Here is a 27,669-nt window from a genome sequence, read left to right on the forward strand (position 1 = left end):
TATTGCTGTGTTTAAGTCTCAACTATAGACTGGAATTTTAAAAATTGCGTTGTTGTAAGATGGCTCTTGTACATTGCGTGGGTCAATGGAGACTCATTGTGCTTTAACCGTTTTGCCTGGAAGCAGAATAGGGCAAGTAGAAACGATACATTCGCCTCCTGTGCGTGCATATAGTATTTTTACTTAGGGGTGGACCATTTGATTTCGGGAGGGGAGCTGGGTGAAATGGGTTTGGCAACTATTTTTTGTCACCTACCCAGGTCGAAATACGTCAAATCCGGAATTCGAATGGACCACGGTACAAACAAACCCACGTGAGGAAAACGCGCACAGACGTACGTTTATTTCTGTACGCGTTTGTATTCATGTGGGTTTGTTCGTACGCACGTGATCTCTTGGACGCACTGAGTCTGTAGAACGCATCGCGTCCGTTTTATTCCAGAGCGTACCATTTTTTCTAAACGTTGTCTTGAAATAATTTTTGTTTCCCAGTAGCGGAATTCAAAGCATTTCATGTTCAACAAAAACAAAAGTATTCTATCATAGTCGTTGCAAATTACAGTGTTTGTAAAATAAGAATTGTTATAACTATTTTTGATTTTTTTAGGATAAGAATGTTCAGTGTATCAACTACTATTTCTTGTTCTACTCTCTAGAGTTTATTGAAATACCCAGTATTCAGCATGTGAACATAACAAGTATACATGTAAAGTGAATAAATATTGTGTACAAATGGATGTCACTCTAGACTAAAATTTAATTGTGCACAACAACAATGCATTGTATACATATAATGGCTGTAATTCTTGTTTGTCAAGATGGATAGTAAAACAACAAACTTTAGTGACACTGAACAAAAATACCGAAACATCAGGAAACGTTACGGTTTCTTGCTTTTTGCATTTAATTATTTAATCATGTAAAAAATATGTATATTTTTGCACGTACACAGTACTCCTTGATTATTTAATATTTACAAATCATGAAAAATGTTGCTTCTTTTTATCTGCATGTCCTATAACCTCTTGTCTTTATCGTTAATTCATAGTCATAAAATCTTCCTGAGAACTGTTTATGTAGTTCTTTCAAATTCACTTTGCTTGTTCCTACAGATGTTCACATTCAAAACTTCAACTTGTAAGTTGTGACAAAATAAGCTGTGTTAGCTTTCCAGAATATCAAAAAATGTTCTGCAGAAACATTGCTCTGATTGCTTGAAGTTTGCACTGTGGTTTTCAGAAACCAAGCATTCCAAAAAATGGCGTTTTATAAAACATTATAGCAAATTGTCAAACGGAACTTTTTAAAGAAAAAATGTAACAAATCCTCCTTCTACCTTTTCCTGGAGTACATTAGCCTTTCATAGTTAAGAAATTAAAAAAATGCTAGCAGTAATTCATTTGTAAACAACTTGCAATTATTCAGAATACTAGTACACTTTCATGCATACTCAGGTTTCTGCTCATTCATCCATATATTCTATGCAACAGATTAATTCACCAATCTATGAAAGCTTGGCCATAATTACCGCTGAAGACGCACTCTGCTGTCTCAGGGTACATCAAAAACAGTTTTTTACAGACTTGAATTATTTTTCCATGCATACTGGGCAGACAGTCGACGTCTTGTTTACTAAATGGCTAGCAACACTTTTCATTTCGAAAATCTTCTAGCCCCCTCCCAGAAATCAAAAGGTCCACCCTTATGTCAATGATCGACTCAGGGTCAGCCGGGCCATGTAACGCACTATACGTATTGACAATGAAACAAGGTCTACTTGAATAATGAAGCGATGACTCGTTAGATAAAGGCTAATGTGCAGGATCTCGGAAGCTGTGATCCAATTGGTTCCCTGAATCTCAGTATACCGTTATCATTGAATTATATACAATAGACTCCTTAAGTTGCTGTGAATAGTGACAAGTAACCTTCCGAGCTGCACATTGATACTGTCGTACCGATATCTGCCTCCCTGTTAGTACGTCATAAATATCTCAAAACAGCCGTCGGGATTGACCAGACAATCTCTAAAATGGCTGCACCACAGTGGATAAATTTTCGGTGACGTTGATAATATCAAGACTAGGGCATGGCATTCTGAAACATGGCTTGAACTTTATGTCAGCTAGTCACTAACTGCAAAGTCAATGTCATCGCAATGTTGTGGTCAGAGTAATTACGGATAAGTAACAGGTATCGTTAGCGTTCCGTTCATTGCCAAGGAATTGCTTTGCATCCTCGTCCCCAGGCAAAATCAGCTCCACTAAGGGGAGTAATAAACAGATAGACTGCATCATATGCAAGTATATAGTACATACACCATGATACTGTTTTTCTTTTTAGTGGAACCTTATGTGTGACAGAAAATGGCTAAGGGAACTAGCCCTGTCTGCAGTCTACGCTGGAATGACTGTCGGGTCCGGCATCTGCGGAACAATTTCGGATAGGTGACTTAAATCCACCATTATTAGAAGCGTGGCCTTTCTGGAAAATCCTCTCATTTTTATCGATGACAGCAAATCGAACTCCTGAGTCATGTATTAACAGTTTTTCCGCAGTGTTGGTCGTTTTATGTTGTCTATTTTTATGAATCATACACTTTCACGTAGTCACAATGGTCCATTATTACAACCGCGCATAGCTGTCTTTTTGCATCAGATGCCCTATTCAGGGTTATATCGTCTGTTCAGTCATGATAAATTAATGTGATCGCCTATGTTCATTGATAAAAGCTTTCTCGACACTTATGTATAGTAAACACCTATTACTTGGTCATAAGGGCTATAGCGCCCGTTTATTGCCCGAAGGACCGTGTGTTACCAGAAACACATCGCTATTCCCGGGGCCCTAGGCCGAGGGGTATAACGATGTGTTTCTGGTAGCACACGGCCACGAGGGGTAATAGACGGGCACTATGGCCCGAATAAAGACCAGATTATAGGTGTTTATAACGCACCACACGCTCATGTTGTATTATGTTATAGTTTTTAATGTGTTTTGATATTTTGCACTGCAACAATCCATTGTGACAAGTTCACTTGGCGATATTTCCACAGCGTTAACAGTATGGTGCCACTTTCTTCCAAAATATTCTAAGCATACCTAACAACATCCTTGGTTGCACTTGAATCTTTTTCGTCGATGAGCTGCTCAAGTTCCTAGGCTGTTGGAATGGAAAATCTATCAGTTTTAGAGAGAGGCTCGTCGCTCATCCAGGGCGCACATCATGTTCTAGTCACCCGTCATTGTTTGAAAGTTGCAGAAAGACTACGGTCACGTTACGAGGCACTTTTCCAAATTTGGTAAAAACTATTTCCCTAGGGTAATAGTGTTTCAAAAATACCCTCTGACGTCACTTTTGTCGATTAAGTGGGGACTAGACATATCGATTTTCTCGTCACGTGACGTATTCTGGCGAATCGCAACACCGAATGAGCATGTGGCGTGTTACAAATACAAATAATCCCATGACGTAACGCTGGGCCCCTTGGCGTAATAAGGGGCGCTATAGCCCTCATGACAGGTAATTAGGTGTTTAAAGCGATGTCCACTTTAATTATAGTAAGGCCATTTAAAGAAAATTCTTTGTTTGCCGTCCTTGATTTTTTGGAAAACCTACTGGCCAGCCAGGAGAAAAAAAACAAACACAGACAAAAACACAAGTGTATTAACATCAGCTCAATTTAATTTGTTTCCTTTGGAAAAATAATACTGTTATTTGTAATAGTGTTAACATTGTGTTTGTTTTCTTAATTTTCTCTGAAAACCTACCAGCACACGCGGACGGCATACAAATTACTTTGTTTAAAGCGCCTCCGAATGTATATCTGCTTAGTGATTGCAGGTACTTGTAATAGAAACTGTTCATTCATAGAAGCCGTATAGATAAACGGTAACTCATATCTTCATTACTGATCGTCGTACATAAGAACCCCTGTTCTTGGATGGTAGTTCCTACAATAAGTTCTGTTCATTTGAAATAGTGGTGACCTATGTTGACGGTTGTTGCACGTGTTGATTTTGTTCATATGAATTTATCTATCAGGAACGTTTCTTTCTGTAGAGATTTTAGTCGCATTGACATTAAACCTCAGCGTCTCTCCATTTTAGCCAACAGGAAATGTTCCAAAATGCAACATGATTCCGTCTACTTTCTAGGTATGGAAGACTGCGGGCGATTTCCTCGGCTTTGCTTATCCAAAGCATCTTTTGCTTCCTGTCTGCGGCATCGCCACATCTCTCCATGTTCATTTTCTGTCAGTTCATCGTTGGCTGCTCATACCCAGGTATACTGGTGGCATCGTTTACATACGGTATGCTACGTATAGAATCTAAACGCTGACTAGGCCGATATTTTTGTAAAAGCATGGCTTTTGTGGCTAATTTGTATGAAAGTACATTCCATGAACTATTTCCATTTATCAAGTCTTTGGTGCAAATACATCACATTTCCGTTCATTTTTGTAATTTTTATTTCCTTCGACAAATCAAGTCCGTGAACCAAGTAATAATTTTAATGCGACGGTTGCTAAATAAGACCAAATCATTGATCGACCAGGAAAACGCAGTAGGTGGAAGAACTTACAGGCGGGCAACATATCATGCTACATACCAATTTATTTTCTTCTCCTGAAGAAAGATCGGAGAAGTGGTTTGATCGCCAAATATTCATCTAGTGAACAATTTTAGACCAATGCATTTTTCCTATTGACAACAAGTCATGGTCCTTGTAGTTACATCTTCAAATGATGTTCATGACATGTAATATACTGTGTGTAAGCGAACACACACATTTTGGAAATTAACCACGTGATGCAGTGTTGCACAAGTTCCAAGCGTTTACATGAATTAATATTAATCAACATATAATTAACAGAAGATGAAGCAGATAGTTGATGTTTTTGGTTGAAATTGCAACTTTTGAAGACTCAGTTCACCTTCTCACAATTAACACACAGTTATCGAATGGACCGGACCTTCGAAGCGAGCAATCATGGAAATATGCTGGCGTTGATGTTTCCTGTGGGTCACATGATCTTTGCTCTCGTTGCCTATTTACTGAGGCACTGGAGGCTGCTACAAATTGTTGTGGGAATACCTCAGTTGGCGCTGCTATTCGTCTTTGTATTCAGGTGCGAGTCTGTCGGCCGGTTCTTTTCTGAGGGGGACCGTAGCCGTTTGTTATCTCCATACCACAATCCGAATGCTTCTCGCGACCTTAAATAGCGTTTGCCTCGTGCGGGGGTCTACATGATATTCAAATGCTTTTAACACTACGTTTTGAAAACAGAGTTTTATTCACCAGTCGCTTAAAATTCATTTCTGATGAGTGAATCGTATGATTGTGTGTGTGCCATGTTGATCCAGTCAAGTTTGTTCTTCAAGTCGGGAAGCTAGAATGTCTGTGGTGCAGCTTCGTTGAATTTGTGCCAGTTCGAGCTATTTTGCTTTTGCAAAGTTTGGCATTTATAAGTGTATCGCTTACATTTCTGTTTCTTTTGTATGTAATCATTAGTTGCTTTTGAAACAGATTTCAAACTTATCAGAATGCAAAGCTCAAACTTAGGTGAGGAAAAAGTAAAATTGGTCCCTTCCCCTGTTCATGACACCGTCACAAGTTTTCGATCAGATGCTGTTCTAATAAACATTCTAAACAGGACACAACTCTTGGCAAATACAATTGACTCTGTTAATTGTACACTGAAATTGAAGTAGTTTTCGTATTTTATATATTGCAGACTCATTCCAGAATCACCAAGATGGTTGCTTTCACTCGGGCACGTGAACGAGGCTGATATCATCATACGAGAGGCGGTGCGGACCAATCAAAAGACACTTCCAAGTTCCTATTTTGCGTATACCAGGTTATCATCATACGTAAGAGGAAAATAGTATTTATATCGTTCGCCACTGGATATGAAATACACGTGTTGACTCATTACAGAGAGATAGGTATTGGCGTATTCGTCAAGAGCTCTCGAGATCAGGCTGCTGTGTTCAAGGCCCATGCTCCATATGGTGAAGTTGCTGGCCGAATATTTGTGTACTATTGTAGTGTTATGGAAAGTTGAGGACCTCAATGTCCGTCGTACAAGGGCTTTTTCACTACCTCTCCCTCTTTCTGCCCTTTCTAGTGATCGATTTTAACCTTGTGTGTTTGGATGCTTTTCGAGATATGACCTCGAATATATACCCATCATCATTACGCAGGACTTGCTCATTTATCATGTGTCTCGCGTGCTTTTGATAAATCAACGAGAGAGAGAGAGAGAGAGAGAGAGAGAGAGAGAGAGAGAGAGAGAGAAGAGAGGAGAGAGAGAGAGAGAGAGAGAGAGAGAGAGAGAGGGAGGGAGAAAGAGAGAGACTGACGTAAGAAAAAAACTAAAAACACTATCGTGATATGATCCCAGAGACTGTAGTCTGCATACCATTGCATCTTCAGAACTTATTAACGAAATCTTACAATTGATATACGTCTAAAAAGTCGTCGAGACTGTCATTCAATGCTACTTTGAACAACACTGAGTACTTGCTGGGTTTTTATCTTTCTATATCAACTTAGGGTGACCGTCCTCAAAAGATAAAGACGCAAAAACCGGAGACAAGTTCCAAGTCACGCAGTAATTCCCACAATTTCACGGATTTGTTCAAAACGCCAAAACTTCGACAAACCACACTAATCATTCTGTGTAACTGGTGAGTTATTGATATTTAACGATTTCGGGAGACGGAACGAGGATTTGAAATATTTAACAATTTTATAAATTTACATAATTCCAGGAGGTCCAGCTCTTTCGTAAACTATAATGGGGCTGCATGCTTAAATACATAAATACAGAGACGAACAATCAATTCAAGACAAAAATACTGTTTAAAAGGCGTAAGACAACCATGCGCTTATGCCTGATGGCAATGGTTTCCGTAAAATGTTAAGGGCAGGGTCATATCGTCTGCGGCTGCGCAACTTTCCCGGTGACAAACATTGCCTCTTCAAAGAATTCGCGATGAATGTCAAACAACTATGAAGCAAAGTCAGCATTTGATACATGTTCATAGCTTACTAGTTTTGTGGCTGTCCAATCACCGCAAGAGTTTCACCAAATCAGCTGTTGCGTCCCTTCGTTTATATGGATCTGCTTCGGCCGCGGTCACCAGTGTCGGTACAACCGCCACTCTGAAATGTTGAATATGCACAAGGGATATCGGGATATGTTGTTGAACATGACAAACGGAGTCGTGCACAGCCGCAGACAGGGTGACCACCCTCCCTGTAAATGCACATCGATAGCCAATTTTAGATTATTCTGCCTACCAATATGAAATCCCTTTTATGCTTGCTCTTCACATTGCACATGCTTACCCGCGAAGATCTGTGCTTTGATAATTTGTTGCAAACATTCTATTGTCATCTTCTTGCCATCCACTTGCAAGCAAGGCGTCGGTAGTTTTATTCAAACAACATACAGATTCATTTCTGTCCGTTGATGCCGTAAGCCAATGTCATATTTTGAGAGATATTGCTATATTGCTACTCCTGGACTTCCTTCCTTTTCAGCCACAGTTTGAATATATCTTCTCAAAAAGTTAGCCGGCTTTGTCTATTTTTTCATAGCCGTAACAGTCTTGTATGAATATGTATACTCTAGTTATCATGACAACCATTGCATGATCATAGATTTTCCTAATATACACTTTAAACAATTGAAGAAAATATACGATTATTTTAATAAAAGCAAAGTAGTCAATATGCGGTACTTATTTATATTTCATTCAGGTTTTCAGTTGTTTTGCCTTATTTTGGATTATCGGTGTTTTCGACGTCACTTGCCGGCAACAGATATGTCAATTTCTTCCTGTCTGGGTTTGTAGAAGTAATGGCTATATTCATTTCGTCGTACACTATAAACCGCTGGGGGCGCCCTAGGCCGATCGCAGTTTTCTGTCTCATCGGCGGGGTGTTTTGTATCCTCAGTCCGTTTCCAAAGAACGGTGAGTGCAGCTCGATTTGGCTTTGAATGTTGCTTAATTATTGAGCATCAAATTTACAGAGGATACAATAACACTTAATTTTCATTTGAATAGATTTTGTCTGATATGGCAGTAACACTTCCGAGTGCAACTTATGTCGCAAACTCACGTCCTAAAATTTGTCAATTGACATGGGAAGTTCAATGTTGTTTCGCTTCTAGGTAGTTTTGAGTTTCGAGAGTCAATTGAAATGCTCCTACCTGTAATCTATACAGGTGAAAATATTCGACAGCTAAAATTATGTAGGACTTTCGAATAACAAAATTTTTATGGCTGTTGTATTTCACAGGTTTTCAGTACCTTGGCACTGCATTTGACTAGTCTGATAGCTAAAGTTGGCGCTGCGGCTGCCTTCTGGTCTGGTTTCGTACAAGTGGCCGAACTCTTCCCAACAGTTGTCGGGTAAGTCTTTGATTATATTGCTGAAACACACACACACATATGGGCTACGACATGATATGTTGCTTCTTTTCTCAATTAGACAAAGCTGGAGATGTAAGTTTCATTGGTACCCATTGGTCCTTACAAGTACCGTAAATTGTACCATTGTCTTGGAATCTACAATTCCTAATCTGTCTTTGCAACAATGACATTGGGCATTTTCACGTTTGCAGATTGTAACGACGAGTTTAACACCAAGCATTTCGATATGCTGTTGGCAGAACGACAAAGACTTTGCATTTTATAAACAGAAACATACACAGGATGTTAGTCGTAAGTTACGGCTAACGGAGCTTTAAACAACCGAAGTCTATCATTCATTTATTCTCGTTAGGACACTGTTTTGATCAATAGTTCTTGGCCAGACTCGAAGGAAGGAACTAACAAGCGACGTGTGGTACGCAAAACTTCATCTGAATCGGGTTATAGACCTGAAATGTCTATTTCATCATTTGCGTTTCAGTAACAGTGGTGTAAGCGTTTGTATTCTGGCAAGTCGTGTATCGTCAATTATTATGCCCTTCTTGCGATTGTTGTCCGATGTATGGCAGCCTCTTCCGTACGTCATCATGGGATCCTTGACAGCATCATCAGGTGCTTTGGTGTTATTGGTGCCAGAAACGAAAAACCGTCCCGTACCAGCGACGATTGAAGAGTTTGAAATGCTCCACAAGTGAGTGTGTTGGTTTTGATTATATCGTTTGCCTGTATCTGCGACGAAGGTAGTTTCTCTCACACGGAGGTTAAAGAGAAGCAGTCGTCGGAACTCTGCTCAAAGGTTGCCGGGGACCCCGGCGATCGATGTAAACACTGTATTAAGGGTACGTTAGCGATTGATGAAAGTTGAAACATGTTTGTTAACAATGAATATCGTACAATTTGCATCTAGATATCATGTATGAAATACATGTTTGTAACAAGAAAGTCGCACACGCGCAGTTCCACGACTGATTCCCTTTAATGCACGGGTGGTCATCAACACTAGTAAAAATGTTAATTAAAACAACAAGAGCGAAATTATAAATGATTTGGGTACAAACCGTATTGGAGGCGAATGCACAGAGAAGTTAATTCCCTTTTACGAGGCTTTTTCGAAGATTTGACGCAAGATATGTTGGAATGATATTGAAATAATGAAAACAGTTAATACTTGATGAAGAAACCTAAGAATTTCAAGTGATGTATCTCAACGACCTCTCGCATGGCAATATCCTGACATAAGGCAATCGTCTATGGTAATATACCTGTAAATGTGTTCAGACTATGAGTTGATGTTGTCATTAATTTTCGTAATGGGTTTCACTGTTTCATACTTTGTACTGGCGACAGTGTATCGTCGATGGTATGGAGCTAGAACAGTCTGTACAGCACTGTGGAATCAATCAGATTTGTTTAAGGTAGAATGCGCCTCGGGGACAGATATTCGGACTCTCAAACGTTTACAATTCTTTTCTGATCTACCACTTGTGTGGGCTCATTTTAAAGCTCTTAATGTAAGCAAAGATTTTCACCGTCTTAGGTTTTCGAAAATCCAAATTTTATTTTCTCTCCATAGACTTAACACAGGGATGGCGGCCATTTTGAAATATCGCTAAATCTCGGGTTATTTGTTTCTCTAGCATCAACATTTGCGAAGTGACCCCGATTTTATCCTTGATTTTTGAAAATAAAATGGGAGAAGTTGTTTGAGGAAAGTTTAAGCAAAAATTTAAGTCTCTGACTTTCGAGGCGCATACTACCTTAAACGGTACTAATCATTGTTCTTGTCTGGAACAAAATTTCAGTGATGTTACAGCGTGTAAATAAGCCTGCTGTTGGTACTCTTAGCCAAAGTAATAAAAAATTGTACACAGTTCTGAAAATATAAGCATAACAATATTGTCCTGCGTTCCGATCAGCTTTTCCTGCGGTACGATTTGTCATGCATATCGATTTAAATGCATATACAGCATACGTTTATATCTTTTCTGCCAACAGAACACGAAGAAAGGCGAAGGGAAGGGGCGACATTGCTGTGGTATCCGGAAAGGCAGGCCACACGCTCTGTGAATCTGTCATGAGCTGTGATGTGTGATAGCCTGTCTCTGATTTTCGTATGGATAAGCTGTGCTTGTCGGATTCTTCAAACGGTCCGTTCAGTTCAGAGGGATCCGAAACACTGGCCTGACTTTTTCCAGAGTACGGGAGCCGCTGCTCTGAACAAACTATTTCTTTGTGCGCGATCGCATGTGACAAAGTCTACACTTATCAGCTGGACTTTGAACATAAGAATGAGATCATATTTGAAAGATAACTCGGAGCAAACCCGTGAATACACTTAAAGTCAGGACTAACATATTAAAAACAAATCGCTGTGTAACCCGGCAACTGGTACAGAACTGGAGTGATATGAAGAGTAATTTTTGAAAGAGTTACAATTCTTGCAGCCACGTTTAGAACACGTTGAATCTGAATAATTGAATTATTCACTGATTATTCGGAAGTCCGTACAACAGAGAGTTACAGAAAGCATGGACAAGTTGTTCTGCGGTAGATCTTGATAAATATTTACGAATACGCGCAATGCATCGTAGATGAAAGGTTGCTGTACGGCAGATCTCTGATAAATGAGTTCTCAGAGTGAGATGAGAGTCAAGGATGGCGCCCAGGCTAAGCCTGATAGCTAACAGGAATTTTAGCATCCCATACACCAATTTCTGTAATATTTCTATCTAACGGATTATACTAGGAGGAAATTGCATATTCCATTATCATCGTTTAAAGTGAGAAAATTGGTAGACATCCAGATCTTACATCTGAAATGCAATTTTCAAGATTTGAAATCATTCTAATGGCAATGTCCCTGTTGAAAGACATACAATGTTGAATCATCAGCATAAAAACTATAAAGACATCCATGACTGGCCATTCATTTTCCGAATGGAGAAGTATAAACCTTGAAAAGAATTGAACCTAACACTGATCCCTGAGGTACCCAGGTATCAAGTGGATGAAATGATTATTGAGTGGAATTTATAAGAACACATTGACTTCCATTTGAAAGATATGACCCAAACCACTGAAGTGCATAACCAGAAAGACCAAAGTGGTCTCTTAAACGATGTAATAGAATAGTATGGTTGAAAGTATCAAATACAGCAGAAAGGTCAAGTAAACCAAGAATACATCACACTCATCATCGAGGGCAAGCAAAATATCGTAACTTTTACGAGCAGTTTCACTGCTGTGCTTGGCTTGTGGTTAGTATATAGATTGCATTGGTTCATAACACGTTCTAATCTTCGATAAAAACGACAAATTTGAAACAGGTCGAACATTTTTGAGAATTTCCTGGTTCAGAGATGGTTTTTTAAGAATTGGTTTAACAACGGCTAACTTAAATACATCAGGTATACAAAACCAGACTGCAAATATTCGGTGAAAATCTCAGTAAGATATGCATTTACAACAACAGGGTTCTTAAAAATCTTCTTGGGAATTGGGTCTAAGCATCAATAGGTTGATGACGAACTTCGGACCGGATTGTGTTATGTATTTTGTCAGCAGTTGTGGGTTAAAAACATCGAGTTTACACTCAACACGTGCTTCAGTGGAAGACTTTAAATGTTGATTATTAGAAATAGTGGGTAAAGTCTCTTTCGCCGGAGTTTCTCTACCGCGCGAGTCAATGTGATGGTACATTTCGATCAACGTATTAGAAAAGCATGTTCTAAATTTTGAAGATTCGACGCCAAGCACGGCCAATTTATCAAGTATTCATCGTTGAGACCGAAGGATAACAAAAAGAATATGAAAATCGTCTATGAGCGTACAGTGCCCGTTGAGGTGCGTCTCGGCACAGATATCTCCAACTTTTACAATATTATTTTGGCCTACCACTTATAGGGCTCATTTTAAAGCTTATGGAGTAAATACAATTTGCACTGGGTTAGTTTTGTGAAATCGAGAATTTTTATTTTCCCATATAAAGAAAACATGAGAATGGCGGCCATTTTGAATGACTGATATCGGTAGATGTCAGTAATTTGTTTCTCTAGGAACAAACTTTGTACAGTGACGCGGATTTTGATTCCTGATTTTGAAAGAGTGTGGTTGAAAGTTTGTTTAAGGAAAGTTTGAGTAAACGATTTAGTCTTTCATTTTCGAGACGCCCACTACCTCAATTAATATGCTATACGTAATCTCTGGCAACGACGTATTCAAGACAGACGTAATGCTCTATATTGTAGTCAACCATTCATTAGAGTTTCCATTTACATAGCTGCTCAACCGTTTTGTAAGTTAGAGTGACCGTGAGTAAAATCGAAAGCTGAGTAGCTTTTGGTTAAAAAGAATGTAACCTTACATAATGTCACAGCTCCCGACTATTAAACAAATCAATTGTTTGTATAGTAGTTGAAAAGTTCAACATCTTTTGTCATACTTATTAGAAACAATGCATTGAATTCTTCGTTCTACTTTCTATAGTATTCTTTTTGGACTTCACTTTAATGTTTTGAAATGGTAGAAAATAGGTTGCATTCACAAACATCTCTTCACCCTCTTCATTCTGCCAAAACAGCAACGAGACACTAGATCATCTTTTCTACACCTGTAAATTCACTGAGACCTTCTGGAACGAGTTTCACACATTTTTCGAGGAATCTCTCAGTTTGTTCACTAGACATAACTTAAATGAAGTGCTCTTTGGTGTTGAAGGTTACTCTGACATCATAATCACTTGCTACTGTTAGCCAAAAGACACATCTATGCCATGAAAATGAAACAGAGTAAACCACACTTTGCAGCTTTTATGTTGCAAGTGAAATTCAACTACCATCTAGAGTAAGAAATAGCTCTGAAAAAAGACAAATTAGAGAGACATTGCAGCAAATGGATTTAATTTTACATAAAATTGTAGATAACTAAGCACTGTACTTCATTTTGATTTAAGTTACTGTTACTAAAGAAAATGTTACCAATAAAACAACTTAAATACAAAAAAAAAACATCTCTGGAGTTTGGGGCGGGAGACTTGACAAAGGGGATTTGAAAATATCAATGTTTGGGTGCATTTGAAAGGATATTGGGACTTTAAATGACAACTCGAAACGAAACTGTCTTTGATTGATATGAAATAAATATTCAGGGTCTCTTGAATAAAATTTAAAAAGAATGTATGGAAAAAACACATCTGTAGAGTATTTTTTCTTAAGAAGAAGAAGTCAACGACTCCTTTAGCCAAACAGAAGGTAGTCGCACACGAATACAGCCCTAAGCCAATAAGAGAGCCGTCATTATTTACACCCTAGGGTCGGATGAATCTAAGGGGTCTACTAAAATTGAAAGCTACAAGGGTGTTGCACAAAATATGGAGAGAAAGAAAGGGGGGTTACTCAATTTTGGTTCGAAATAATTTAAACACCTCTGAGATTGCACCATTGCACACATCAGTTTCTCAAAATTTTCGATGCGAGAGGGGATACACCCGCTCCCAAGTGGGGTGTCCTAACAGTTTTACTTAGTGAATAAAAACATTAAAAACACCTCTCAGATTGCACACCACATCAATTTCTCAATATTTTCCACACAAGATAGGGGACACTCCCCTCTCACACTTTCCCCCTCAGCCTCCGGCGAGTTCTCTTCCTTGAACTCTTCAAATTCTGCCCAGTCAGATATCCTAGTGAAAACACTGTCATGGTACCCTTCCAAATTAAACAAAGCTATTGTTGGATACAGGTTATAGCATGAGATTTTATGTTTATATTTGTTGCGACTTTGAATGTCGTTTCCGTTGGTTTCAACTCTTTCAACCTTTATGAGATACCGATGGTAATCTAGCAGAGTACTCAATGATTTGAAAGATCTTTACTATTGCTGTATTTTTGTACATTTTACAAATAACTGTATTGATATTACTTTTTAAGTGATGTTGGGGTTACTCAAATTCGTCATGGTTGACCGCGGGAGGCGGGGGTACTTGAAATGTCGGAGTTTCCAATGAAATTTCTACGACCCCCAGGCAGTAAATGATGAAGGCTCACAAACATACAATCTTTTACAGTGGGGTTACTAGAAATTATTGAGTTTCCGATAAACCTTCCCCCAGCCGTAAATCATGAAGGCTCCCTAACATACAATCTTTTACAGGGTAGGGGGGGGGGTTACTAGAAATTTCGGAGTTTCCAATGACATTTCTCCACCCCCCCAGGCAGTAAATGATGATGGCTCCCTAACATACAATCTTTTACTCATTACGATTACCTAATTTGTATATTAATATCCCTACTTATATCATTTCAATATTAATACTGCCACGCTGGCAAAAACAAGTGTCAGAAGTGATAAGTTCCTTCACATGCTGAGACCGTAGAGACGCACTGAAATGCAGTCCAAGAATTTCATCGGATATGGCTACTGGCCTCTCAAGGGAGCATTAGTTTTTTGTTTTGTTTTGTTTTTTTTTATGGGGAGGGGTCGGTGGAAATCAGGGGGGGGGAGTGACTTTTACGAAACCGTTTTTAGGGGAGTCAATTTGTCTCTATTCGGACTAAATTGTTTCCAACACTTTTCTCAGATGTTCTACCACTTTAGGGAGCTCATTTTGAAGTTTTTTGATGATTAAGAAATATATTCATCTTCTTAGTCATTCGAAAATCGAACATTTTATTTTCACACATAGAGTTAACACAGGGATGGCGGCAATTTTGAATTTCAAATATCGGTAGATGTACGAAAAATTAGTAATCTTGCACCAAACATTGCTCTGTATCCTTGATTTGGTAAGAGTATGCTTGACGTTTTCATTGAGGAAAGTTTGAGCAAAAGTTGAAGTCTTTGACTTTCAAGGCGAGTGCAACCTTAAACACATGACCCCACTATCACAAAGGCAACAATAGACCTAATAAATTCGCTCGCTCTGAGCGTCAGCAACAAGGTTAAATTTAGATTCAGCAGCTCTATAATACGCTAGGTATGTAAAAGGTAACACCAGGATTTTTTTATCTACGACGCCTGGAAATCAGGGTCTGCTAACCAAAACAATACATTCTGTACAGATTTGGCGTAAATGTGTAGAGGTTCTGACAACATCGATTCGGAATCTTGCTGGAAATACCGACAATGTAGCTGCCAGATATTATGCTGTAGCATCTAGTACTGGAGCGAGGTTGCAGTATCAGCATACGTGAGTTTGTGACAATTTGCATGCCAACCGGCAAAGCCAAGGCGCCGTTATCAGCGAGCACAAAGGTCTTTCTCCATGCAGTGATTGTTACATCACGTTGTTCGAACGTTGTTGTTGTTTTGGCGCACAATGGGGCATGACCTGCAATGCTGAAATTATAGACATCACGCTTGTCAGGACACGGACGGGGGATGGATTTCGATACAATACTTGCCTCCTTGGGTGACTTTGGACCGTATCAAAGGAAACTCTTTGTGTTAACGCGGCCTTCTTGATGACAGTTCCGTTCATCGTATTTGCGCAAGTTTTTATAAGCGACGATGTCGACTTCGTGTGCCTGGCTGAGATTCAAAACGGGTCGTCACGAACGCGACTCGGATCATTACAAATAAAGACCGATGTGACCTTTTGGAAAACACATTCATCGGAAACTGGTCAATGGTATACACGAGTAGCGATCATTTATCGGGCCGAGACAACGGCACTTTGCCCTTTGATACGACTATAAAAGGCCGAACGTGCATGAAATGGGGTTACGACCGATCGCAGCACCAATCCACCACAGTCACTGAGGTAAAACGTGTGATACATGGCTTTTTGTCGTTTTATTCTAGACCGTTTTTATCAAAATTGTTTTGTTGTTTCGGTTAACTTTCCCCCGGAAAGCAGTATTTAATAAATTCACACGACTTTTGAAATGCGAAAAAAGCCAATGTAGTCTGGTTTGAAATACGTTTGATTGTGGGAAACCCACTTGCACATAGATTTTGCTGGCTGTGCCACTCGCTCATATGTACAAATGGGCCGATGTTATTTATTCGCCATCAGACGGCAGACGGAAACGCCCATTTATAAACGGCGCATGCGTGCAGAGATAGTATTTTGACTTGTGTCAATAATTGGCGGAAAGATAAGGGACTGGTCATTTTCTTCAGTCTTGGGGCGATGGAATATTTTTTGCCGCCGTGAAAAAGTGGGACCTGCCCCCATTCCACTTTCGAAAACAGGGTGACGCCCCGCTTCTAGCTTCGAAAACAGGGTGATATAATACATATATATATATATAATATATTATATATATATATATATATATATATATATATATATATATATATATATATATATATATATATATATATATATATATATATATATCTCGAAGTATACAGATGTCCTCGTGGGAAATTACGTGCTCAATGCTAAAGCAGAGGCGGTTTAAATAAACAGATTACTTCAAGTACAAAGTAATGAAATATATTACTTAAGTTTCATGTATCTTGCAATCCTCAGATAGAAGTGAAAGGATTACTAACTCGACACTATTACATATATGATTGGGACGAACCGTTGTATTTGTAGGTGGTGTTAAAATTCGATAAATAATATTTGTTTTGGTGGCGACATTTGAAACCAACTCAAAGCGTTTGTTTTAACAGTGTAGATTTGTCAGCATTGATAATAATTGTGCAGCTTTCCTGATATACAAAGATTACATCGCTTGTTAGTCCCCGCGGACGAAGTCCAGCGGGGACTTATAGAATGGGTCCCGTGCGTGCGTGCGTGCGTCCATCCGTCCGGAGCCGTTTCTCAGACACTGCTGAACCAATTTTGTTCAAACTTGGCACAAAGGCATAGCACTATGACCTACAGATGCACATCGATTTATTTTGCGATACGATTCAATATGGCCACAAGGTGGCCATATTTTTGCGATTTTTCATGTCTTTGAACCATAACTCAAACATCCTTGAACCGATTCTGTTCAAACTTGGCACAAAGGCATAACACTATGGCCTACATATGCATGTAGAATTATATTGCGATACGATCCAATATGGGTGTGAGGCGGCCATTTTGTTTGCGATTTTTCGTGTCTTTGAACCATAACTCAAACATCCTTGAACCGATTCTGTTAAAATTGGCACAAAGGCATAGCACTATGACCTACAGAGCACATCGATTTATTTGTTGATACTATCGCAATATGGCCGCAAGGTGACCATATTTTGCGATTTTTCATGTCTTTGAGCCATAACTCAAACATCCTTGAACAGATTCTGTTCAAACATGGCACAAAGGCATAACACTATGGCCTACATATGCATGCCAAATTATATTGCGATATAATCCAATATGGGCGTGACACGGCCATTTGTTTGCGATTTTTTCGTGTCTTTGAACCATTAACTCAATCATCCTTGAACCGATTCTGTTCAAACGTGGCACAAAGGCATAACACTATGGCCTACATATGCATGTCGAATTATATTGCGATACGATCCAATATGGGCGTGAGGCGGCCATTTTGTTTGCGATTTTTTCATGTCTTTGAACCATAACTCAAACATCCTTGAACCGATTTTGTTCAAACATGGCACAAAGGCAAAGCACTATGGCATACATATGCATGTATCAATTAACCTTGCGATAGGAGCCAATATGGCTGCAGAACTGCCATTTTGTTGGAATTTTGCATGTCTTTGAAGCTTAATTCAAAGGTCATTACACCAATTTTGTCCAAACTTGGCACAAAGATCATGCACTATGGCATACATATACATGCCAATGTACTGTGTGACATGTTCCAATATGGTTGCCAGATTGTCATTTTTTCCCAATATCGCTGCCAGATGGTCATTTTTGGATTTCTTCATGTCTTTGAGGCTTAATCATATGCAAATATTCCTTATCCAATGTTGTTGAGACTTGGTACAAAGATAAAGTACTATGGCATACATATGCATGTCTACTAATTTTGTGCTATGATCCATATGGTCAATAGACAGCCATTTGATTTCAATTTTGGTGTGATTTTTTTATGTCTTTGAAACATAAACATAGGTCACTGTCCTTCGATGGACTGATTTTGTCTAAACGTGATATGGCTGCATTCTTGTGCACATTAATTTGTTTCATTATATGATCGAAAATGGCTGATTACAACAACATACCCGATCCATTTCTAAAATTCCACCAAACCATGTGTATAGTATGTGCCATCATGACACTAGACGCAGTGTGGGCATCGTTATGTGTGATGTAATTGAGAGTTCCTTCAGTGGTCATTACCGGCAAAGATGGGTCAATTTTATGAAACGTTCCTCAGATTACTTTATTATGCAAGTCACAGGCCTGATGCACCCGTTGCATCAATGTCATTCCACAGCTACCTAGACCACAGCTACCTAGACACCAAAGATTATAACAAAATGGACAAGCGGGGACTGTGTCATCAACGATGACTTGTTCATGTTAGAGTAGCTCAATGCTTTATCAATGATTGACCATGAATGTCAAAGACTTGGCCCTTATTTCTTAAATTCCATACAAAATTTTGACAACTCGGTGTCGTTTGTGTATCTCTCGTTACGGAACGATTGCATGGGTCAGTGTGGCGCGTCTTGCAGGTGTTATCAGTGAGGCCGATGTAAACTAACGCAGAGACAGAAAAATGTATGTCTGATATATCAAAGTTACACGCTGGAAGGTCGAGCCGAAAAATGCAACTGAATGATGAAATTCGTGGCTTGTGTGGTTTGTTTAGGCAAGTATGAGCCCGTGTTGTACTTCAAAAATATACTGACCCCTCTATTAGGCATTTCAAAAACATGGTGACCCACCATCTCCAAAGTCAAAAACAGGGTGACACCCATACATCCATCGGCTCCCCAGGCCGAAGAAACTGACCAGTCCCTAAGGAGGCTTCATATCACCATCCTTATTGACATCGAAATCTCGAAAGACAAACAACAAAGGCGTGACTCGTGATGTTGTTTGCTTTGTATAGTGGAACCTGGTGTGTGACAGAAAATGGCTGAGGGAACTAGCCCAGTCTGCAGTCTATGCGGGAATGACAGTTGGATCCGGCATCTACGGAACTATTTCGGACAGGTGACTACAATCCACCATTACATGTGTTGATGTATACTTGTAATAAGACTTGCGGTCGCAGACGACCTCACAAATAACAAAAAATTCTGCACGCACCATTTTGAACAATCGAATAAGACCTCATTTAGGGACTGGTCAGTTTCTTCGGCCTCGGGGCGGTAGATTATTTTTGCCGACGTTAAAAAGTGGCTTAACCCCCCCCCCCCCAATTCCGGTTTTCGAAAACAGAGTGACATCCCCATTCCAACTTTTAAAGACAGGGTGACCCCCGCGACAAATCGGGAATGTTTCATGTTTGTCGTATGTACTGCAGATTTCATAATGATAAGTACACTTTGCCAAACCAGACTTTCAAGCTGCAAACATGCAGATATCTCTGATATGTCTGATTATTAAAGTTACGCGCCAAAAAAATGCAACTGAATGATGAAATTCTTGGCCGGTACGATGTGTTTTAGGCAGGTATGACTCCGTGTTGTAATTCAAAAACACACTGATCCCCCTATTGAGCATTTCAAAGACATGGTGACCCCATCACAAGTCCAAAGTCAACTGAAAAACAGGTGACCCCATGAATCCACCGCCCCCTGGCCGAAGAAACTGACCAGTCCTTTATTTATTTCAGTAGATAAACCTTAATTCTCTTCTAAATAACCTCTTCGAATTTATTGATCAGAAAATTTACATTTTGGAAATTAAGTAACGTATAGGACCATGACATATGATAAATATAAGGCTTAGCTTTGCATTTCATAAACAGAGCGCTGTCTATTTTGCCATACCCTGGTACATTACCACAATGCATTATCACAGGAAGAGTGTCCTATCAAAGATATTATTTTAATTTGTCATGACTGTAAATTGACCCCTTGTGTCATTTATCAATTGTTTTTCTTCATTGATGATAATTGTATGTTGGCCATTTAAATCGATGGTAATTTCAAATAATCACCCTCGGTTCCATGAATAGCAATCGTGCATGTCGCTACCATTGTACGTGGAATGTTAGCATAGCTCTGTCCAACGATGAGTGACGATTGTGGATGTGTAATCGTCTGTGTTATGGTCTAAAGTGCCTGTTAATTATAGCGTTCTTGCATAGACAGTCTACAGTCTATGGTTCATGTTATAGCCGTACTGTCCGTGAGACATGCCTGTGTGAGTCCTATCATTGATACAAGGAACAGAGAAAGTGTCACACATGAACATTATACAAACTACTTACTTATCATTTATCGTGGTCATTACATACCGCCCCCTACTGTTTGTTCACAGTAATTGCATATAATACATATTGTCCAACGATTACTTTCTCTCTTATATCAGAAATGTTGAAAATGTGTCACTATTATAAAATCGACCGATTAGGCTTTTGTTTACTAAATTTAATTATGAAGGGTTTTCCTTAGATTTTTCCATCTGCCTTTATTTGTGTCATAATGTATTTAACTCAGGACAGAGTTTTTTCTACTTAGGGACTGGACATAAATTACAGGGGGGGTTGTTTTTCGAAACACCGCTGCATCAAAAATAGTGACCCTTCAAAAGTTCATGCACAAAAATTAGTGACCCTCCCCCTTATCCGTGCATGAAAATAAGTGACCCTCCCCTGTTACTCAATACCCCCCCCCCCTCAACAAACCCGCAATGCGTTCAAGACCTCCTTCTGACTGGCTATACTTTTGAAGTCCCCTCCCAAAAAGAAGGGCAAAATGCGGCCGATATAACGCTTTGTCCAAAAAATATCAAATCATATGTGTGTGATAATTCATGTAAATGTACTTTGCTTGAAGTGGCAGGTAAAAAGTGCATGCATGTACAAAAAATGTAATTTTTAGATTTCATCGACAATGTCGATTCACTATGCATGGCAGCCTATGATGAAACTATGAATATTTTTTTCCCAATACAAAACTAGGTAAATCTGTGCATTTATGTACACCTAATTATTAGTATTAATGTTCATGACTAGACTACAGTGGTTTCAAGTCAATGGTTGTGCAAGAAATTTGTTTTTGGAATTTCACTGAAATGTCCATTCACTATGCATGGCAGCCTATGATGAAACTATGAATATTTTTTTTCCAATACAAAACTAGGTAAATCTGTGCATTTATGTACACCTAATTATTAGTATTAATGTTCATGATTAGACTAGAGTGGTTTCAAATCAATGGTTGTGCAAGAAATTTGATTTTGGAATTTCACTGAAATGTCCATTCACTATGCATGGCAGCCTATGATGAAACTATGAATTTTTTTCCAATACAAAACTAGGTAAATCTGTGCATTTATGTACACCTTATTATTAGTATTAATGTCATGATTAGACTACAGTGGTTTCAAGTCTATGGTTGCGCAAGAAATTTGATTTTGGCATTTCACTGAAATGTCCATTCACTATGCATGGCAGCCTATGATGAAACTATGAATATTTTTTTTAAATACAAAACTAAGTAAATCTGTGCATTTATGTACACCTAATTATTAGTATTAATGTTCATGACTAGACTACAGTGGTTTCAAGTCTATGGTTGTGCAAGAAATTTGATTTTGGAATTTCACTGAAATGTCCATTCACTATGCATGGCAGCCTATGATGAAACTATGAATATTTTTTTCCAATACAAAACTAGGTAAATCTGTGCATTTATGTACACGTAATTATTAGTATTAATGTTCATGATTAGACTAGAGTGGTTTCAAGTCCATGGTTGTGCAAGAAATTTTATTTTGGAATTTCACCGAAATGTTGATTCACTATACATTGTAGGCTATGAGGAAACTACAAATAACTCATAGGTTATCTGATCCTAAATTGTTATTCAAAAGTTGTTCGACCTGAAGCTTCCAGTTGTTATTGATGACATTTTGCACTTTTCTGAATAGTTTGTATTCTGTCAATGTCCTCAAAAAATGAAAAATGTACATACAGCTTCATGAACATTGACACCGACCTATACCCAATGTATTGTCAATGGGAGAATGATATCAAATAAGTGATCTCTCCATTGTTATTGAAAGCGTCATTACAGGGGACAGTTTATATGTACAATAGAGGAGTTGGATAAGTAGAAATCATGACAACTTAAATCAATGTGACTGCTTGGATCATTAATACATTGTTATTATACCTTTACACTCACGCCCGAAGGGCGCGCCGGAAATGGAAATGACAGAAAATGAAAGTGCCAGGAGGCATTTTTTCTTTTTTCTGTATTCCATATTCTTTAATACGTGCACATGCAATTTCAGTTTTAATGCATAAAAACTGTGACCCTCCCCAATAGGCTTGCACAAAATTTTATGACCCTTCAAAAATGCTTGCGCGGAAAATGGCGACCCACCCCCAAAAAACATCGCCCCCCCTGTAATTTGTGTCCAGTCCCTTACGATGTATATTTCTAAGGGTTCTGATGTAAAGTACAATCAGTTTGTAAATCAGACTACCCTCATTAAATAAAATGAAAATGAATGAATGAATGAATGAATGAATGAATGAATGAATGAATGAATGAATGAATGAATGAATGAATGAATAAATAAAGAAATGGTTGTTTAAAGAGCCTGCGCTCCCATGCGTAAACTCTTCTGATAAATTGTTCCGAATGCATATTGATGGAAGTCCCTTCAGTTCATTTGTACTATGGATGCGCAGCTAGTACCTCCTATTCACTGTCGGCAGTCACGTGTACTGATACACTTTCATATTCACTTGTGATTTTAGATTATGACTGAAATGATGCATATTTCTATCTGATATTTAGGTATGGAAGATTGCCGTCGATAGCCTCGGCTTTGTTTATCCAAAGCGTATTTTGCTTCCTGTCAGCGGTATCACCACATCTCGCCATGTTTATTTTCTGTCAGTTCATCGTTGGGTGCACATACCCAGGTGTACTGGTGGCATCATATACATACGGTACGTTGCGTACAGAATATTAGCACGGCCTATGAGCGGTGAACTAGAAAATCATTGAAGAAAATTGAGAGTCTCCGAAGCCCATTCTACTTTAACTTTTACATTTGCGTTGATCACATATATGTAGAGATGCCATATTTTAAGACATTTAGCCGGATTTTTCTTTTCACACCATACAGTTATCGAATGGACTGGACCTTCAAAGAGAGCCATCATAGGAAATATGTTAGCGCTGACGTTTCCACTGGGTCACATGATTTTTGCTCTCGTTGCGTATTTCCTGAGGCACTGGAGGCTACTACAAATTGCTGTTGGGATACCTCAAGCCGTCCTACTTGTTGTCTTCGTATTCAGGTGCGAGTCTGTTTCCCGGGTCTTTTGAGAGAGAGTCTCAGCCATTTGTTGTCCGCCTGCCACAAAAATGTTACCACAGAGTTCTATTTTATGGGGCCGCATAACAGCTCAATTTATAGAGCGTAATTATTCATGCTATTTGTGTGAGACCGTGACCTCTTCCCCTTCTGACGTCGCCTCAACCCGACGCCTTTTTTGGGTGAGACATTCAATTGTTCAAGCTTTAGTAGGCTGAGCTAGGATAACAATTTATATGTCAATCCCGCGTAAGCCTCCAATAGCCCTATTTGCGGTGAAATTGATTGACTAACACCAAATTTATGATAATGTCAAGGTCAATCGTCGGTGTTGAGAAAGTGTTTCGTTCACAAATGTATTTTCATCCGCTTTTGTTTAGATCTGTAGCGTACGCAGTTTTTAACGAACGATCTTGACTGAAAACAGCACATAGCAAATACAATCGAATAAATCAAAAAATAGCTTGAAAATGTAAGACTGTCTTAATCTTTTTTTCATTGTAGACTCATTCCAGAATCACCAAGATGGCTGCTTTCACTCGGGCACGTGAACGAGGCTGATATTATAATCCGAGAAGCTGTGCGGGCCAATCAAAAGACACTTCCAAGTTCCTATTTTGCGTATACCAGATTATCGTCACACGTAAGAAAACATGCGGGAAATGTTTATTATCTGTCACAATTTTTTTGTGAAATTAGAATGGAAGTCACATTACCTGAGCTGTGAGAGTTATAACTCCTAAAGATAGTAAAGCTTTAAGGAGCATACATTTTGTGCTAAGTATAACCACTGGTAAAAACACAACATTTAGCAGCATCCTACTTTACTAATCATGGAGCAACAATGACACCATCATATTTTTTTTTCATTAGCTTTATACGAAATCTTCACCCAAACGAATTTATACTGCTAAATACCAAGGATGATTGAAAATGAATGCTTGCTACAGATCTTTCTTTTTCTCTACCAACTCAGAATTCGATGAAGGAAAAGGCAGAGAACCCGAAGAAAAGTTCGAAGTCACAAAGCAACCACTACAACTACACTGATCTGTTCAAAACACCGAAACTTTGCCAAACAACCCTGATCATTCTGTATTTATGGTAAGTAGTTGATATTTCATCATACGTCATGGTTTGATCCGAAGACATCGTTTTTGTCATTAAAATTGATCCCGAATGTTTCCCTACTTTGTTTGTCTCTTAGTCACCGAATAAAAAATGTATACACATAAACGACAGAACGAAACTTATATAAGCGAGCCAATCATAAGCGCATGTGTTGCCACTTATAGAGTAACATGAAAAGTATCCCGGATGTAAAATGATACATACTGTAGTATAAAGTATAGATATAACATCTTAGTTTGAGGTAGAACGCGCCTCGAAAGTGCAGTGAAAGACTTACAATTTTGCTCAAAATTCCCTCAATCAAACTCTAAACCATTTACTTCCGCAATCAATATTAAATATCGGGGGTCAGCATGCAAACATTGTTACTAGAGACTGAAAAACATTTACGAACACTTAAAATTCAAAATTGTCGCCATCCCTGTGCTAACGCGAACAGGAACAATCAAAATTTCAATTTTCACAAACATAAAAAAACGATAAGAACGTTATTTACTCCATCAAGTGCAAATTAAGTCCCCATAACTGGTAGACTAAAAAGTATTATAAAGGTTTGAGAGTCCGAATGACTACTAGTATCCAAAAGTCGCGTTCTATCTTAATAGGACAATCATATGCTCGTCGATGGTTTTTATTTTCGATCGAACAATACATTTAATCAACACAAAGAATTGAATACAGGAGCACCTTAAATGCGAGCAAACATGTTCCCATATACTGCTGTTAAAATCCTTTTTAGACGAACAATACCAATTGAATCAGACGTACTTTTAAAATAACTCTGAGATAATATAATGAATCAGGCGAAACAGACAACAAATTGATCATATTTTCACACTTCGTGTTGAGCTCGTCTCGCAACAGTATATCCTATAATATTGCCAGACACGTGAACAACAACATGCAACGGGCGCTTCGCAGAAATAATCCCTTCTTAAACAAATAGTTCTGATGTTTTTGAGCTGCTCTACCATACAGAATAATCAGTGTCTATGCATATTTTACTTATCCAGCTTTTCAATTGTGTTGCCCTATTTTGGATTATCGGTGTTTTCGACGTCACTTGCCGGCAACAGATATGTCAATTTCTTCCTGTCTGGACTGGTTGAAGTGCTTGCTATACTACTATCGTCTTACGCACTCCACCGCTGGGGGCGCCCTAAGCCGATCGGAGTGTGTAGTATCGTCTGCGGCATCTTTTGTTTCCTCAGTCCATTTCCAAAGAACGGTGAGTTCAGTTCGATTTGGCTTTGAATATTCATCAATTATTGAGCATCTTGTAGGCTGGGACGTGCAAAGACATTTTTTATTTAGTTAAGCATTAAGAATATTTTTCCGAGCAGCAAATGGGCACACCTGAAGAAGAAATGGTCCGTACACTGAAAGCCTTAATCTCGTAATATCTCGCGTTATAGCTCACGCATTAAGAGGGTCAGCGCATATCTTTAATTCACCGAGCGGAAAAAAAATCAATCCCCGATCGACAGACTCATTAAATTTTGTCAAGTATGGCTGTGATTTAGGATTACAAAGGAGAATCCGAAGAGGTGTCGAGTTACATGGAAAGTTATTGTTGTTTCCTTCACATATAGTTTCAAGTTTTCACGGTCATGTTATTGCCTGCTCCCATTGTCTCGACAAATTAAACTGTGAAGAAATTTTTAATGACGATCTTACATGTCACCTGTATTCTCACAGGTTTACAACACTTAGGCACTGCATTCGCATTGATAGCTAAAGTCGGGGCTGCGGCGGCCTTCTGGTCCAGTTTTGTTCACGTGGCCGAACTCTACCCAACTGTCGGTCGGGTAAGTTCTATTAATGATAATAATACATACAAGTGGCCACGACGCGATATGCAATAATTTTATGCAATTAAAAACGAGAGAAAAGCCAAAATAATTGAAGCAGGTGTTGTAGGCGAGAACTCTCTTTGCCCTATAACATACGTGCGCGTATCGTTCTCATTGTAACCATTGCAATTTTAATAAGTACATTTGTTACGTTTACGATGGATATCTTCTACATATGAATCCTAGGCCGAACTCAACTTCACTCTGTGACAACAAGGACGGTAGACATTTTCATACGGACCGTGACCTCGAGTTGAACTCAAAGCATTTCGACATGTTTGCCAGAAGGACAGGACATACTAAACATTTACTGTTATGACATGTCACAAACCTTGAAATCAATAAAAATAAGGGATGGATAATGGTGCTTTAGAGGGGCAGGATTTTTATCAGCTTTATACAACGAAAAGTCGGCCGAGTGTGCGGCCACCACCAGCCGTCGTATATACCGTGACGCGTAGTACACAATTGCAAACTGTCTTTAGAATCTGATTTTGGTCTTGATGAAATTTCCATCTCATCATTTTTGTTGCAGTAACATTGGTTTAGCCTCTGTGTTCTCGTAAGCCGCACATCCACAATCCTGATGCCCTTCATGCGATTGCTATCGGATGTATGGCAGCCTCTTCCCTACGTCATCATGGGATCCTGACAGTGTTAGCGGGGGCTTTGGTGTTATTGGTGCCGGAAACGAAAAACCGTCCCGTACCGGCGACGATTGAAGAGTTTGAAAAACTACACAAGTGAGTGTGTGCTGCTTTCATATCGTTTGCGTGTTCTGACTGTTGCACTGTACAGACGTCGATAATTTTTGAATTGGTATCCGGTTTGAGAATCTTACAGGGTACATGTAGACGGTGTTTT

At 38.9% G+C, this 27,669-nt stretch overlaps 2 protein-coding genes and 1 long non-coding RNA gene across 3 annotated transcripts; all 3 read left to right on the top strand.

Annotated features, from left to right (window-relative positions):
- The first annotated feature begins 27 nt into the window (after window positions 1-27).
- On the top strand, window positions 28-5,877 carry LOC139128096 (uncharacterized). Its single transcript, XR_011551182.1, has 4 exons — window positions 28-2,447; window positions 4,159-4,313; window positions 4,959-5,132; window positions 5,739-5,877. It is a non-coding gene; the product is annotated as an uncharacterized lncRNA (long non-coding RNA).
- Window positions 5,878-7,127: 1,250 nt separating this feature from the next.
- On the top strand, window positions 7,128-10,691 carry LOC139128086 (organic cation transporter protein-like). Its single transcript, XM_070693942.1, has 4 exons — window positions 7,128-7,160; window positions 8,318-8,430; window positions 8,933-9,142; window positions 10,447-10,691. Exons 1-4 carry the CDS (start codon window positions 7,128-7,130, stop codon window positions 10,541-10,543), a joined length of 453 nt encoding a protein of 150 aa, XP_070550043.1. The 3' UTR covers window positions 10,544-10,691.
- Window positions 10,692-15,383: 4,692 nt separating this feature from the next.
- Window positions 15,384-27,015, top strand: LOC139128087 (organic cation transporter protein-like). Its single transcript, XM_070693943.1, has 9 exons — window positions 15,384-16,210; window positions 19,425-19,528; window positions 23,296-23,450; window positions 23,630-23,804; window positions 24,326-24,464; window positions 24,798-24,925; window positions 25,966-26,180; window positions 26,651-26,760; window positions 26,992-27,015. The coding sequence occupies exons 1-9, from the start codon at window positions 16,076-16,078 to the stop codon at window positions 27,013-27,015; spliced, it is 1,185 nt and encodes a 394-aa protein (XP_070550044.1). The 5' UTR covers window positions 15,384-16,075.
- The last annotated feature ends 654 nt before the right edge of the window (window positions 27,016-27,669 follow it).

Source organism: Ptychodera flava, unplaced genomic scaffold, assembly GCF_041260155.1.
Source record: "Ptychodera flava strain L36383 unplaced genomic scaffold, AS_Pfla_20210202 Scaffold_43__1_contigs__length_1316584_pilon, whole genome shotgun sequence".
NCBI lineage: Eukaryota > Metazoa > Hemichordata > Enteropneusta > Ptychoderidae > Ptychodera > Ptychodera flava.